Raw genomic sequence first — 16,663 nt, 5'->3', positions numbered from 1 at the left:
AGAAAACCCACCATTTCCATGGAGACTCCTTTTCTCATACCCCAATTCTAGTTTCCCCATGGAACTCACAACCATTGGGCGTAATACAATTTCTTTCTGTTTTTTATTTCATAAGAATGCTCTGTGAGAACATGGGTACCATCTCCTACATTCATAAATCCATTCCCACGAGTCTAACACTTGTTAGGGCATGTAAGAACTCAGTAAACGTATGTTAAATTAGTGTACAAATGGAACAGGTAATGGCTTTTGTTTTTACTTGCGAGTTTGTAGTACACAGATCTATACTTGTGTACTTTCTCTGCATTATCTCATCCTATCTCTTGAAGTGCTAGCCAGTCATTTTTTCTTCTGTGTCTCCTCGTCATCACAGAAGTGAATTCTCCCAGATTGAACCCATCATCACCTTGTTCCCAAACTGGTTTCCCTTTCCATCGAGCTTCTCTTTATGAGTAACAAGCGTGTATCCAGGCTTCGAAGGCACTTTCTTGGATCCTCTATTTTACCCTTGGCCCATCAAGCAAGTCACCATTTTCCAAAGCAGTTTGTCTGCTATGGGTGTGGTGCCCACATTTTTCTTTGTGGTTAAATGGACATCCTTGCCCAGGCCTTCAAATGCTTCTGATGGCAGCCCCCAGCCCGCCCCTGGACTCCACCAAGCTCCTCCCACTGATGCTGCTCAGCATTTCCACACTGGTCTTCTGGAAACTGTACCTTCATTACTTCATTTTTCCTTGTCAAAGCACTCAGTAGCTTCTTATTCTCTGTGACATTAAGTCTCTGGATGTCTCTCATGGTCCCTGATTTACCTATTTATTATGTACTCCCAAATACACACCCTCAAGCAAGGAATGGTAACATGATTAAGACGTGGCTCTTACCCTCAGAGTGCTTGGATTTTCTGTGACCATTAGTTACTTCATCTTGGCACTCTTCTGTATTTTTCACCCTCAGTTTATGGGTAATATACTTGTTCCATGGTTACCCTGTAAATGCTTAGAAATTAGAGGGTCATGACTTGTATTTCCTTTATTACACCATACTTCTTCTTATATTGTTTTTGACAATAGGGCTTGCTCAGAAAAGACATGTTTGTCAATTGATATAATAATAAGATATGAAAGGTGTGTTGAAATCATATTGTTTTTTCAGATGTTAATAAATATATGCCTGCTATTTGTAGAAGTTCTCTATGAGAAAAATTCTCTGAAACCTGCTGGGGGGTGGGGAAGGGCAGAGGGAGAGAAAGAATTACAAGCAAGTTCCATGCCCAGCTCAGAGCCTGATACATGGCTTGATCTCATGACATTGAGATAATGACCTCAGCCTGAATCAAGAGTCAGTTGCTTAACCAACTGAGCTACCTAGGCACCCCCCTGTTTAACTTTTTGTTATCCATTACCATTCACACCAAGAATTGAATTCTTTTCCAAAACCCATGAAGTTTTCTTTGTGTCTGACTAATCTAATTTTATATTAGTTTTACCTAGATGCACGTATTTGTTCCCACAAATCTGGTATGTTCCTTATTTTCATCTCTACTACTCCCCTTCATTCCCACTATTGCTTCTGGAGTCAGCCAGAGGGTCTCACAATAGTTTCCCTTAACAGTACCAACCAGGATGAGCTACTATAGATGCACTAGTATACATTAAAAGATTTTATAAAATAATAAAATTCTTTAAGTTGGAGTTATTACTCATTATTTTTACCATATGGATTTTTGAGCTTATTTATATCCGACACTTTTTGCTATATAAATCTCATTTCCTTTATTTCAGAACTCCCCTGAATATTTTCTAGAAATCATGAGAAGCCTTGGCTTTAAGTATAACTGGCAAAAGTATCTCATTAGATCTAACCCCTTGGAGAAAAAATGATTCACTTTACAAAAGTGGAATCTGCCACGGTCGGCGCGCCAATAGATGCTATCACTCTCCGGTAGCCAGGCTTCACCTCTCAATGCTCCCTTTAATGAAGTAGATTATGATCAACATGGTTAAAAAGAAGCATAATGCATTTGTTTTGAATACTGGCAAGAACACATTTCTAGCTGGAGTCTAACATCTCATGGCAGAGACCACCCAGTTCACTGACAGGTGACGTCATTCATGCCACATGGTATACAAATCCATATGCTATCAATGCAAGAGATCTAAATTATTTTCTGAGAGTCCGTATGGGTGCTTAACAAGTGCTGTAATGCAGCAAAGATTTTACACACAAAACGTCAAATATACTAATATGCGATTGTTTCCCAATCTTGTATATTTCACGTTCTAACTGTTCATGATACCTCATTATTTTCAGGACACTTTCCCTTTTTCCCTGAAAGAAATGCTCCACAAAAATAACTGTTTATAACATGCTAAATTTTTATCATCTTTATTTTTATCAAAAGAGTCTGAGACAGTCTATGGATAACCCTGCAGGAGTCAAAAGCCTGTGGCAGGTTTTAGAGAATCATCTGCTGCCTCCTGAGCTAGGAGGATTTGTAGGACAGAGCTCAGGAAGTTGCCATGGCTTGGGGGCAAAGCAGGCTTTTGCAGATAAACCTTAAGTCTCAGATTCTACCTTTTGGAGCCAGATATCATTTTGTGGATTAATTAATACTTGTGAGGGCTTTGAGGATGAAAGACATTGTAAGCATACAGTGTTTTCTTATTTTAAAACAAAGGACAGCCACTTTGGGGGAATAATTCTATTGATCAGGCTGTGCTTTCTTTAAATAGTTAAAAAAAAAAATCAAACAAAATTTCCAAAAGCTCTTCAGACTTTCAATATTTGACTTTAGTAAGGTAAAATTAGGTTTTCTGAAATAACATCCTCCCAGACCTTCAAGTTGGTAGTGTGTTAATCATAAGTTATATAATTTAATAACTCTAATAGAAACCATCTCCTGGTTGTTGTTTCCTGTGCCCTTCCTTTTATCCAACAGAAGTGTCTTTATTAATTTCTGTATTTACTGAGGCCATCCTTGTGCTAGGCGCTATGCTGTTTTTGGTACGCAATGACATACTAGATAGTCATGTCCCTTTCTTGAGGAGTTTTCATTCCTTCAACCTAGGAATGAAGAGTAGTATTAAACAAATAAAGGAAGGCATCATTCTTTAAATGCAAATTACAAAACATGCTGTGGCAGCAGAAAAATAATTTCCCATGAAGGAAGGGCTAACCTAGCCTGGATTAAGGAGTCTTAAAAGCACTCTTTGAAAGGGGCATTTAAATTGAGATTGCAGGACACACAGTTTGTCAAGCAAAGAACTTGAAGAGGTTGTGAATAGGAGGAAAAGCAAATGTAAAGACCTGAAGGTGAGAACAAAATTAGTTCATTTAAAAAAACAAAACAAAACAAAAAAACAAAACAAAACTGCAAGACTTCCTCAATCGCCTGGGTGGCTCAGTCAGTTGAGTGTCTGCCTTCAGCTCAGGTCACAATCCCAGGCGTCTGGAATCAGTCTGCAGCTGGCTCCTTGCTCAGCGGGGACCCTGCTTCTCCCTCTCACTCTCCGTCTGTGCTCTCTCCCTCAAATAAATAAATAAAATCTTTAAAAACAAACAAATAACAAAAAACTACAAGACTGCCATACTAGACTTGAATGTAGCGAACAAGGGAAATGGGTTGGGGGGTGCCGGGAGAGGGACGCAGTGCTCAGATGATGAAGGGTCTTAAGGTGATGGTAAGGAGATTACAAGCCATTAAAAGACAGAAACAGGTTACAGTAACATCTCCCATTCACATTTGAATTTCATTTAAGTCTAAAGTAGAGAAAAAGAACACACAGACACCAACAACAACAAAGGCTATTAACATTGAGCAATGCTTTCTTCCTTACTGCCTAGAACAAAATTAGGTTATAACGAAACAATTGAATTACACTAATAAATTGCCCAGACAGGAACTGGGAAGGCCATTCCTTTCTGAATTCCAACGGCAGGCAAAGAAAGAGCAACATATTTAAATCAAAGATACAAAGAAATATAACTTAGGGAAGAAGAAAGAAACTAAGGATGAGCAAGAAGTGGGATACAAGAAAAGCCTCCAGAAGGCTGAGGAAAACTCTTGAGACACAGGAAAGTCCCCTCATCAGCCGGTTTCCCAAACAGAACCTGGACTTGTTTGGTGGAGGCCAAATGAAACACACTGGTTACAAGATGAAAGGCTCAGGGAAAAAGCCACGGGAGTTCTTCAGCATCCAATAGCAGCTTTTTCAAGATGACATTTTGATGAGTTAGGGGTAAATAAATCAGAGACATGTGGGTAAAATTTCCCTTGAAATACACAGGGGTTTAAAATGATGGGGAAAAGCACTTGGCAACACATAACATGTGCTTTGCCAAACCCAGCATTTGAAAAACGGTTCAAGACATTCAGCAGAACCCCAAAGCCCAACATGTTCTCTCATTCTCCGAGAAAGCGGGAAGGGCAGGATGTCCATGCAAGTCTTGCACAACATATATACTAATGGGCATAAATAAGTTACGATGGGCAAACCATGCCTAACTCTGAAACCTGAAATCGAGACCAGCCTCTCTGAGAATGCTTAGTGGTTTTTTCCAGACATCGCTCGTGTACGACAGAGAATCATTTTCCTTCACTTTTCTTCTGCTCTCCTTTTCATGTAGGCACTGCATCCAACTTCAATTTTGGTTTACCACTCTTGAAAAGTACATACACAGTAAATTATGTTCTTATGTTAGGCCAAACACCATATTTCATTCTCGAGCTATATGTAAAGTAGCTCTAAAATTAAGCATCTAATTATTTTTAAATTAGTGCTTTATATACAATGTACGGATAAGCTGGATTTTTAAGGTGATTTTGCCCCCTCTGCTTTTGTTTCCCTTCTTAATGGATTGTGTCCACTCCAAGTCCATAAACATGGTCAGTTGATCTGTTGTTGCAATAAAGTTACAGCCAGTATAGAAATCACTGGAGACGGAGAAGAAAAATGTAGGCAATGAATCCCACAGAAGAGAGTGGTCCAACCTGAAGACATTGTCACAAGAAGGAAAGCCAATGGAGATATTTAGGATGAATATATATAGCATGGTGATTATAGTTACTAATATTACAGTGTATCCTAGAAATTTGCTAAAGGAGTAGATCTCAGGTGCTCTCACTGCAAGAAATATTTGAAAAAGTAACTGTGTGAGGAGATGGATATGTTAATTAACTTGACTGGAGTAATAATCATTTCACTATGAATATCAAAACATCATGTACACTTTAAATAAATGTAATTTAAAAAATAAAAAAATAAAACCAATAGAAGAAGAAATATCTATTTCTGTGAATAGTGGAAAATAAAAAAGAGATTGAAGAAAAAAGAGAAGCAGCATCTGGGGGTAGGTAAAATGATATAACCAGACGTGTGTTTTTTAGTACAAATCATCCAAACAAGCAAGATTATCAACAAAGTACTGTGATTTTTTAAAAGTTCAGAAAAAAATTATAGCCGTTACCTTACTATTAAATAGGAAAATTGGGGCGCCTGGGTGGATCAGTGGGTTAAAGCCTCAGCCTTCGGCTCAGGTCGTGATCCCGGGGTCCTGGGTTCAAGTCCCGCATTGGGCTCTCTGCTCAGCAGGGAGCCTGCTTCCCCTTCTCTCTCTGCCTGCCTCTCTGCCTACTTGTGATCTCTGTCTGTCAAATAAATAAATAATATCTTTGAAAAAAAAATAAATAGGAAAATGATTAAATGCTACATCTGTTTGAAAATGATGGCCTCAGGGTTGTGCTTATAGAGAGATGATGCAGAGTACTCAGAGAGGAAGGGCAGTCAGTCATACAGAAAGTTTCACAGGGGAGCTACATTAAAAAGCTCACTCCAGTTCAGGGGTGGCACCTGCCTCAGTTTTGTGGATCTAGAAAGATTTCATTTCTCAATGGTCAGGATCTCTTGGAACTATCTCATAGTAACTGAATTTATAAGAGGCTGATATATAAACAATAACTCTGACTTATAAATTTATAATGGGAGATATACTAACACTGACTACTTAAGTCATCCATGTTGTACATCAAAGGACCTCAGAAGCTGAATTAGGAGTCAGAGGGTTGCCCATGAACACAGAATCAGAACAAAGTGTAAAAGAACAATAACTTTAAATATATCAACAGAACAAGTATTGTGAAGCATAGGGCTTTGTGATTCTGGTGTTGAAAGTCAATCCCTTCTCAGAAAAAAAAAATAATAAGGTCAATCCCTTCTCATCAAAATCTGGGGGAAGTCTTCGATTCAGTTCATTTCTATTCATAAAGATACATTTTAACAGAATTCTTGTGGTGGATTGGTGTAGATGAAAGCCTGTTCTTTTTTATTCTACTTCTTTTATCTGAGAACAACATGAAGTCTTCACATAATAAATTGCGGTGTCTGTACTTACGGTTACAGGCTGGTCTTTCTTCCACAATTGTTACCATTAATCAAAGGTTGTCTTCTGCACTCCCGCCTTGTCTATAGCCTCCAACTTAGGTTGATAAACAGGTGCTATCTGGGAATCCCACTGCCATTCATTCTTCTCATCTATATCTCAGCACAGTTGTGTCTGCTGAGTACTTCTTCAATGTTAGCAGACTGGCTGGCATCCAATCTGGACAAATTGCTGATCTTCCCTGCCACTTAACATTAAATAGGGCTTCTAAGGGACATTGGACAAATAGCTCAAGAAGCCAGATTCAGCATCTAAAGATTGGTTGACATTTCTTAAGTATACAAAGTTCAGGGAGTTCCTGTACTTTAAAAAACTTTAAGTTGGCCTGAAACTTGGCATACCATATCCTAAAGTTAGACATAAAGCTACACATAATTTTCCAAATTACAAGAGATAAGAGTATCTGAGCCTTAGATGACCAGCATACTCAACTGTAGTTTAAAGATTAACATTCCCTTCAAATGATGGGATTAACATAGAGAAGGAATAAATAATTAAAATAATTAATATGGAACCATATATAAATCTACAAACAAAATACATAGCAATCTTCTGCTTGTTTTAATACTTCTTTCAGCTCTTATGAGCCTTCCAGAATAACTGATTTCTAGTGTCCGAAATATGGTGAGTTATTTCAAAGCATTATGACAAAAAATAATAAAGTAATTAAATCTACCTCATGGAACTGTTGCTTGCCAGCAGGGGACTTAAAATAATGCTGTGCTTTCAGTGTAGGGAGACTGGTTAGAATTTTCATTTCCAGGACAGAAGCTGGTCTGAGTCACTGAGATGACTAGAGGGGACTACGGTATACAGTCCTCAAAAGAGAAGAACACAAGTATTTTGCATGTATGCTCACAAGCACATAAGCCCCCAGAAGATTAAAAAGGTCCTATTAATCTTTGCAGTTCCATTGTGAGCAGAGCAGCTGGTATTTAAGGGTCAGGAGATGCTACTAAATGAAAATATGTTGAAAGAGTGAATGAGGATATATGAAGTATAGAAGAGGCAATTGAGAGAAATGAACACCTGATCCCAGAAATGGGAACACACACGTGGTGATTGTACATGTATATAAGTACATGTCAGTAGGTGTAGATATGTAAACACATATATAGTAGTTGTAAGTATTGTAAGGGTGCATAATCCCAGGACTATTAACTACTTCTAATGACCTGAGAGGCAGCTTGGACTTTGGAAGATGACATAGGAGAAGAAAACTAACTTGCTACTCCCCTCTTTCCTTTTTCTGGGGCCTCTCTGTATCCATGGCTGGAAACTTTAATGGATTGACCCAAGACCATGGGAACTGGCTAAGCCTGTTTGATGACAATGATGTCACAATGAGCAGACACAACTGTGCTGATTCTATTGTCTATGACAATAGCATCTTAACATGAGAAATCCAGCCCCTGGCCTTAATCTCAATATCCTAAAAAGGTCCAGGCATGTCTGGAGAAACATTTCTTATAGATTCGAGGAGAGAGAATTTTTAAGTATGTATCTCAAGCTTGCTTGTATTGGTCTTTCCCTGAAAGAGTATTGGTTTTTTGCTTTGACATTTCTATTCCCTTTTTAAAGAAATGTCCATCAATAATGCATTCTGGGCACTACATGTCCAGAAAAAGACTACATGTCTTTTAGTGAATTTTTTGTGGGGAAGAAGGCAATACTCTTCATTGAGAACTTATGCATCGATTTTTATGATAGGTTGAGAAGTTTGTAGCTTTTTAGTAGCAAATTCAGAATTTGGTAACTATTTTATTGTCATCGGGAGAATGCTTTAATAAAACAATAAATTTCGTCTATGGTTACACAATGAAATTTCTCAATATACATTACTAAAGAAAGGGACCATCTCTGTGATGCTAATTGCTATGGAAAACATCTTTCTTCCAAACATTTGTAGAAATCAGTGATGCCCAGAGTTAAACACTGAACTTATTATAGAGGTTTTGGGGGGTAGACAAACAAAATTTTCTGGCACTGAAAAAAAAAAAAAAAGATAACATACATAGAATAAAAGGTAGAAAAAACAAATAGATGCATCCAAGTACAAAAATATATCATTGAACATCATGATTCTAAAAATTATCCAAAAGACCTCTGTAGACTCTTTTAGACTATAGATAATATGCTGAAATAGAATTTTCCAGAAATGTAGATATGTGAAAAACTTTGCTAGGAATCATTATTAATATCTTCATTATTATTTATTAAAAATGTATTCATTAAGTAGATTTTAAAAGACAAATACTGTGCTATGTGTAAGGAATGTAATAATGAACAAGCCAGAAAAGATCTCACCCATATCAGAGTCTTGTAAATAGCCAATTCATTAACTGGTGGAATTTTAGAGGTTTTGGGAAAACTCATTCATCCCCAACCATCTCTTCCCTTCACTTTTCATAGACAGATGGACTTTTTGGCTTTTTCCATTTTCTATAAAGATTTTTTAAAACTTTAAAACGGTCACTCATGCCTCTACTAATTTGTTTAAACAATATTTATAATTGTGTTTATTGGCATCAGCAAGTACTGAAGGTGCTGGGAATCAGGGTGTAAAAGGTGCAATCATGGCACAGGTGCAGGTACAGCCACATACAGTAGTCCCCTCATCTACGATTTCACTTTCCACAATTTCAGTTACCTATGGTCCACAGCATTCCGGGAGCAGACGATCCTCCTGCCAACGTATCGTTGGAAGGTCAATAGTAGCTTAACACTATGTCACAATGTCTACTTCATTCTTCTACCTCACTTCATCTCCTCCTGTAGGCATTTTATCATCTCACATCCTCACAAGAAGAAGGGTGAGCATACTGCAACCGGATATTTTGAGAGATAGAGACCGCATTCACCTAACCTTTATTATAGGATATTGTTATAATAATTACTTCAGTTTGTTATTAGCTACTGTTTTTAATCTCTTACTATGTCTAATTTATAAATTAAACTTTATCTCAGGTATGTATATATAGGAAAGAACATAGTGTATATATACATGGTTTGGTACTATCCAAGGTTTTGGGCATCCACTGGCGGTCTTGGGATCTTGGTATCCTCTGCAAATAAGGGGGCACTACTGTAAATGGACAATTATAATATGACCCAATAATTGCTATGATAGTGAAAATGGGGATTTGGGACAGGGGCATCTAGAAGAGATTACAAAGGAATCTTGGAAGGATCCTCTAACAGTAGACAGACAAATTAAATTTTAAAGTAGGTTTAATGTATTTAGGAGTTCTGGGATGGGGGACATGGTGGAGTGGAATATTAGTTGGAGGGAAACATACAGGGTGGAATTGGAGGAATGTGTTCCTTTGACCTTAAGCAGGTGACTTCTAAAAGCTTTTAGCAGTTAAGGTAGGGTGGAAGATTGCGGGCAATTCATTGATAGTGAAAAGATGGAACACAGGGTAAGGACTTGAGAGACGGGTATGTGGGAAAGATGGGAAAGTGGCAATAGGGTGCTCAGAAATGAAAACACCTACCAAAGGCTTCGCTGGGAATCAACTCATCACAATTCGCATTGTACATTTATTTAGCCTAGAACTCCACAAAAACCTCTGTGAAGTTATCACAAGTTATTGAATCTCCTTTAAGAAACTTGCAGCTGTATTAGCAACAAAAGCCAATAAATACAAAGAGGAAAGAAAGCAAACCCGCATTATGGAAGAGGATAATGGAATAGTGCTGCTACAGTGTTTCTTGGTCCCTGAACAAAATGCATGAAATGTCACTGTTTTAAATGCCCTTTCATGGTTCAGCTGGCTCAGATACTTGGTTCTACTGAATTCTTTCCACTTCCTGGCCTCAGCTGATGCATGAGGTGGTGAGGATTAGAAGGGACAAAGAACTTTTCTGAAGATGATCAGTAAAATTAAGGAAGACATTAAAGCTGTTTTTGTTTTGCCATTTTTAATCACTTTTGTACACAAGTGACTTCAATGCCCAGGAGGAAAAGTGGGTAAAGGTGTATCACCATCTAACAAATCATTCGCATTATTCTTTGTAAACTTTCTTTTGGATATTTAACGGCTTGTAATGACTTTGATCTTGCAGGCACTTCCCATAAGCTATATATGCATTATTAATGAGCTTCTATGACTGGAAACTTCCATCACTGCAGTGACTATTGGAAAGCATAGGTTCATTCAAAATAATAATGCATAAGGGTTTGTCACCATTTTAATGTATGCATTCTTCTTGCAGATGGTTGAAAAAGAAGGTTATCTGCAGAAAGCTAAAATTGCGGATGGTGGAAAGAAACTAAGGTAATAAATGTTCCTCCATTCACTTTTACATAACTATGAGAGTTCTCCATCTCCTCCACTTGGGTCACTGCTGTTGTTTAGAAAGGAAGGCCCTATGGTACAAGACTAGTATATTTCCCTCTGTTATTACTATGCTCAACATTATTTTTAATATAATTACAGTTTTCCAATAAAGCACTACATTCTATATTGTTGCACATAATATTAAATGAGGTGCTTCTTGTCCTCCTGGAACCTGAAATCTTAAAAAGCATACCAATAGATAAGATAACGGGTCTTGATTTTTAAGATTAACAGATTAATCATTTTGCAATATATAAAAATCTCCCTACAATACACTGGGAGCATAATTTTTGAAGATTGGGGGATTTGAAATATATTTCCTGCTCAGATAAAAATCACTTGAGAAAAATCAAAGGAAAATAAAATCATCCATCAGGTAAAAAGTTGAATATTGCCACATTTGGAAGTGAAATTGACACAGAGTTGGTAAGAGAAATTAGAAAAAGAAAATAAGAATTCCCATGCAACAGCACCAGTTTTTCCCAGTTTTTCAAAGGAAAAAATGAGGTTGATAGAAAGGTAGAGAAAGATGCTAGACATTCTCTATGGATGGGTTCCTTAGAAATAATCATTTCCATTTTAGAATGTTTCCTATTTCTCGAATACATACTATTATGTACTTAGCTTTGTGCTAGGTGATATGTAAGCTACAAAGATATGCAGAAGTGCTCAAATCAGGAGACAAGGCATTTACTTATGACTGTATTATTAACAGTTAAAACCATAAAGGATGAAAGTACTAATTAGCTACACAATGGGACACTTGTTAATTGTATAATGCAATTCATTACTGGAATGGCACTCTGGCCAACAATAGACCATAAAGTATGCTTTTGTTTGCTGCCTATAATGGAGTATGTATATTTTTATTTAAAGGAAGTAAAACTGGAGAAAACAATCATCCATAATTCTCCCAAGCTATTTCAATTTTAAAGAACAAGCTCTATTTTTGGCTTTTATTGGGTTTTAGTCTGGGATAATAAACAGGGCCTTGAACCCTCTTCTACACTGGTTCTGCATAGTTACTCTACAGCCACACTCCCTGGAAGGGTCCAGGAGAGAGGGGACTGGTCCCCATGCCAGTGGATAATCTGGTTTAAGGAGTCGGACTCTGAAACGGCGACAGGATGATTTTTTGACTTTGGCTAAGCCAGTCTAGTGTCCCCCTTTCCCTTGAACCTCATTCTCAAGTATACCAACTCAAGGGAGTAGTGTTGAGGATGCAGCAATGACTTTTCCCAAGAGAATAAGACCCTCTCTTACCTTACAAGTTCCATTCTCATCAAGTCTAAAGAGGGACAGGAAAGGACCCAAGGACTTGTTGAAGTTACCACTTCGGCATTCACTGAGGCTTGGTAGGAGAGAGGAGGTGAGAGCTTTGGGGTCAGCCTCAAGCCTCCTGCGTTGAAGAGGAGGAGATACTGGAAGGACTTCCAGAAAATAAGATGATGCCCCACCAAAATGGTTTCATAGCTGTTTTGCCCAGAAACCATCCTTATAAAATCTTTTCCTAGAGGTTGGTGTCAAGAAAAAGCAGAGGAGCAGAGCAAGGCTCTTTCCCCAACTAACTCGCATGAACACATTTTTAGGCAGTTTCAGTCAGTGTGTATACCATTTTGTATTTGTTTCATTTGTTGTTACTTTAATCAGTTTGAAAATCATTTTTGTGCTCGAGTTTAAATTCATATAAACATTAGTTTGTACTGTATTTCACTATTATGTCAATCAGTTTGCTTACAATTATGCATTCTTTCAGATTTTTTCATTTAAAGCTATATACATTTTAGTATTTTTTTTTTAACATCAGGCACAGAATTGGGTCGATTTTACTGCTCGGTGTTTGGCTTTGTATTATCATCATTCTGGGTGAGAACCTTAGCTGGTTTTACTTTATCCACAGTCGCCAGTCCTCACTTTAGTGCCCTGTAAACTGTTAACGTTCATCAAATTCACTCTCCATATGCTGGTGTGGTTATATGTGTGGCATTCTAGCAAATAGTGTGTAGTTGTTGAGTATGTGAATGTGTCCTAAATTCCAGACGCCTTTTTGTGTTATAAACTTCACTCTGTTTCTTATTACTTTTATTTAATGTTAGTGTTTGGACGTGGGTCAGTATCTATATAAAATGAGTTCACTTCTTCCAACTGCACCCATTTTGCCATTGGGTACATATACCAAATTTTACCTAATCTCTGAGCAGTGGACTCCTATTTGTCCCTAACTCTTTCCATTTCCCCCAAACAACCTTGAGATAAGCCACACATATATCTCTCCTTAATAGCCATTAGGTATTATCTCTGGGACATATATCCAGGAGTGAAGGATTGCTTGGTGGTAAGATACACATTTATAAATCCACTGAGTCCTGCAGCCAAACTTCCTCCTGAACGAGCGAGCACACGAGCTCACACTCCTGCAAAGCAGAAGGGAGCCTGTCCTGCCATCATCTCATTACACAGCATTGTATAACTCTCAGTTCTGCAAGTTGATGGTTGCATTTATTTTTATTCCTCTCATTGGCATTTCAGTGGAGCATGACTTCAGCCACTTAGAGTTGGCCAGGTTTTGCACTCTGAGAATCGCCTGGGTGTCAACTTTGATGATTTTCTATTAATCTTCTCACTTTATTTTTGAAAGAACTCCTAATGTCATAGAGGTAGTAATACCTCATCAACTTTGGACTTTGTAAATATCTTTTCCAAGTATCTCATTATCTATTTACCTTGCTGATGAAAGTCCTCAGTGACCAAAAACCTTTAACTTTGGTCCATATTGTTCCGTAATTTTACTCTTTATTATTTTTTTTTATTTTTATTTTTTTTTTTAGATTTTATTTATTTATTTGACAGAGAGAGATCACAAGTAGTCAGAGAGGCAGGCAGAGAGAGAGAGAGGAGGAAGCAGGCTCCCTGCTGAGCAGAAAGCCCGATGCGGGACTCGATCCCAGGACCCTGAAATCATGACCTGAGCCGAAGGCAGCAGCTTAACCCACTGAGCCACCCAGGCGCCCCTATTATTATTATTTTTTTTAATAAACACTTAATGCTGTAGCTATAGTCACCATGTTTAATAACATGTAATATCCCACCGGCTTGATGACACTAATATACCAAACCATTGTTACGCTCCTCTTTTGTTTGAATTTTAAGTTGATTCCAGTCTTATACTAAATATATTTATGCTAAATATATTTATACTAAAATAGTTATAATAGCAGCAAAACTCCTATTGTTTGTCAATGTTTCTTTTCTTTTTAAAAGATAAATGCTAAGCCTGGAATACTTGATTAAATCACATAAGCGTTTTTAAATGTTATGTATTGCTATATTGCTTGTCCAAGGCATTGGTATGTTTTTGTAGCTAGTAACAAAAGGGTCAGTTTAATCATAACCTTGAAAAATTGTGTCGTTTTTATTCCCTAGAAAATTTAGAAAATATTAAATAGTATACCATAGTTGCTATACTTGGCATTTCTAATATAAATGACTTTTGATTGCCTTTTGCCCTCTTATCAAAGTACTTTATATCTGTTATACATTTTAATGAGTTAATAAGCACTATTACTAAATGCTTATTCTGTAAAATACTTAAATGCTTCACCGGTAATACTAAAATGATACTCTAAGGTAGGCTATATTATTATTTCACTTTCAATTTTACAAATGAAGAAAATTGATCACTGGTATTAATCTCTTTTCTCCCAAACCTTATTGTATGTATAGTTAGTACCTGATTTTAGCCCGGTCCTCTGTTTGTAGTAGGTTAGTTTTTCCTCTCTTGCTAGAAGATTCTTAGGGCCAGGACACAAAAACGGCCCTGTTATTTCATACCATTTACAGTACCAAGGGCTTCAATTATCACTTAGAAAACATCATTTTATTACTCTCTATAAAGTTTTCTATTCAAAAATCCATGAAAGCTTATTCCCACCATGCATTATGTTTTTATTTTCCTTCCTTCCTTCCCCACCTTTTCCTTTTTGTTTAGCCTTCCTCATTTATATATTTTTCTTTCTCTCTGACAAGAGTTGGACCCCTCTCTCTGGATATGAACAAGAGTGGGTAGAAGAAAGGAGAACTCACGTGCTATATCTTACATAAAGGGCCATAAGTTTAGCCTTGTCTTGAAATGGCATTCTATAAATTACCACATGATACATAGACGAGATTGGAAGTTGAAGACATTCAGCACTCACCTTTAATTTTTTTAAATATTAACTTTGAAAATATGTTTTACTTTCCTATGTTTTAGTTTAGGAATGCCTTCATTTTGGGACTTCCATCTCCAAAAGGAGGCAGCCTAGGCCCCTCCGAAGCTCTGTGAGACCCCAGTGAGAAGCTATTTTCAGTACTTGCATTTACAAAAGGCACATGATGGCAGGGACACTATGTCTCCAACCACGCCTGTCACTTTCCCTTCATGCCTGTCCCTTTATCATCTCACTGGTGGGAATGTACATCTGATCACATCTAGCTATCCCTCTGCTCTACTCTTTGGAGGCATGGAAAGTACTTGGGGTGAAAAGATGAGCAGAAAAGGAGTACAGGAAGAAAAGGAGTGAGGGTAGTAGTGTGTTTATGTCTACTAGTGCCCATTTTCATCCCAGAGCCTAGAAGTATGAGACTCCTGTTTTTCTTTTCTGAATTTCATGCATCCATTCTTCCTTCCTTCCTTCTTCCCTTTCTTTTTTGAACAGCTGTTTCTCAGAAGAGACTTCCGTTAGAACATGATGCCAAAGTACCCTGCTAATGTGAACTTATTTTTTTTTCTTTAGCACTTTCTGCTCAGGAGCCCAATATATTGTCCCAGGCTGAATTGTCTTTCTCTCCTTTTTTGCTTGGTAGTGAGGACTAGAGGGAAGATTTGGATAGTACAGAATACAGAAGCTACGTTGTAGAAGTTTGCTTTAGTCTTAGGATTGCCAACATATGCTCTGTTATAATTCCCAACATCTAATAGCTCTTTGGATGTACCAAGATTTTACATTTTTTGCAATACTGACAGAGATGTGTATATTTATAACTCAGGGTCTCTTTGGCCCACTTTTAGCAGTGGTAATTTACAAGAGACTCGGAGTATGAGAGAGAAGAAATAATTTCCTAACCCACCAGTTTGAGAATGAGTCAGAACACTTAACAGTGACCAAAGGATTTTATGCACAATCAGTCAGGATTTACTAGAGTAAATCACTTTCACTCCCACCACTGTGGGAATCATGTCAAGTCCAGTGTGATCAAGTCCGATGACAAAGGCAGGTGGCCCAAGACAGTCTGAAATTTATGAAGTTGTCTCATCTGTATTTTCCTCTGACTTTTGGTTAGCCACCCGTCATTACCTAAAGGAAGCATAGGAGAGGTGGGTGTAGGATATAAAACAAGTGAATGTGTGAAACCTGAGCTCAAGCTAACAAATGCTTATAATGGTAACGAATATTTTAAGAACTGTTTTCCATCAAGCAGTCTTCAGAGACTCAATTACAAAGTTGCTGTTATTATGTGCTGCCACCTGGTGTCCATTTTGTAGAATGCAAAGAATTTTCTGCCTGGCGGATGGCTGTTTTTTTGGGTTTGGGGGGATTTCCCCAACTCCCACCTCCCACCTCCACAACTGAGGATTTGTTGTAGGAAAGTTTTGTGAAGTGTCTCACTTGGATACAATGTCCCACCAGTTGCATACATATAAATAATTGTCATTCAAATTTAGTTCTTCCCCCTCTAATTGCAGTAAGCACCTCTTCCCACGTTCAGTGTGACTTGTTTTTGTTTTTGTCATAAGAAAAATAAGATAAATACTTGCATTTCTTGAGTGGGATCTGCTCCCTGCATTAAATCACTAGTACCATTATCAATCTGTCACCGGACTGTTACCTATAAGTTTGTGG

At 37.6% G+C, this 16,663-nt stretch overlaps 1 protein-coding gene across 1 annotated transcript in view; it reads left to right on the top strand.

Annotated features, from left to right (window-relative positions):
* The window catches only part of ARHGAP15 (Rho GTPase activating protein 15), a 602,539-nt gene that overhangs the window by 79,607 nt on the left and 506,269 nt on the right, over positions 1-16,663 (top strand). The window contains exon 4 of the mRNA XM_044242546.1: positions 10,657-10,718. Coding sequence (XP_044098481.1) covers positions 10,657-10,718 — 62 coding nt within the window. The remainder of the gene's footprint in view (positions 1-10,656; positions 10,719-16,663) is intronic.

Source organism: Neovison vison, chromosome 3 (genome assembly GCF_020171115.1).
Source record: "Neovison vison isolate M4711 chromosome 3, ASM_NN_V1, whole genome shotgun sequence".
In the NCBI taxonomy this organism is placed as follows: domain Eukaryota; kingdom Metazoa; phylum Chordata; class Mammalia; order Carnivora; family Mustelidae; genus Neogale; species Neogale vison.
The sequence above is the reverse complement of the archived record's forward strand: the minus strand, read 5'-3'. Positions and strand labels throughout refer to the sequence as shown.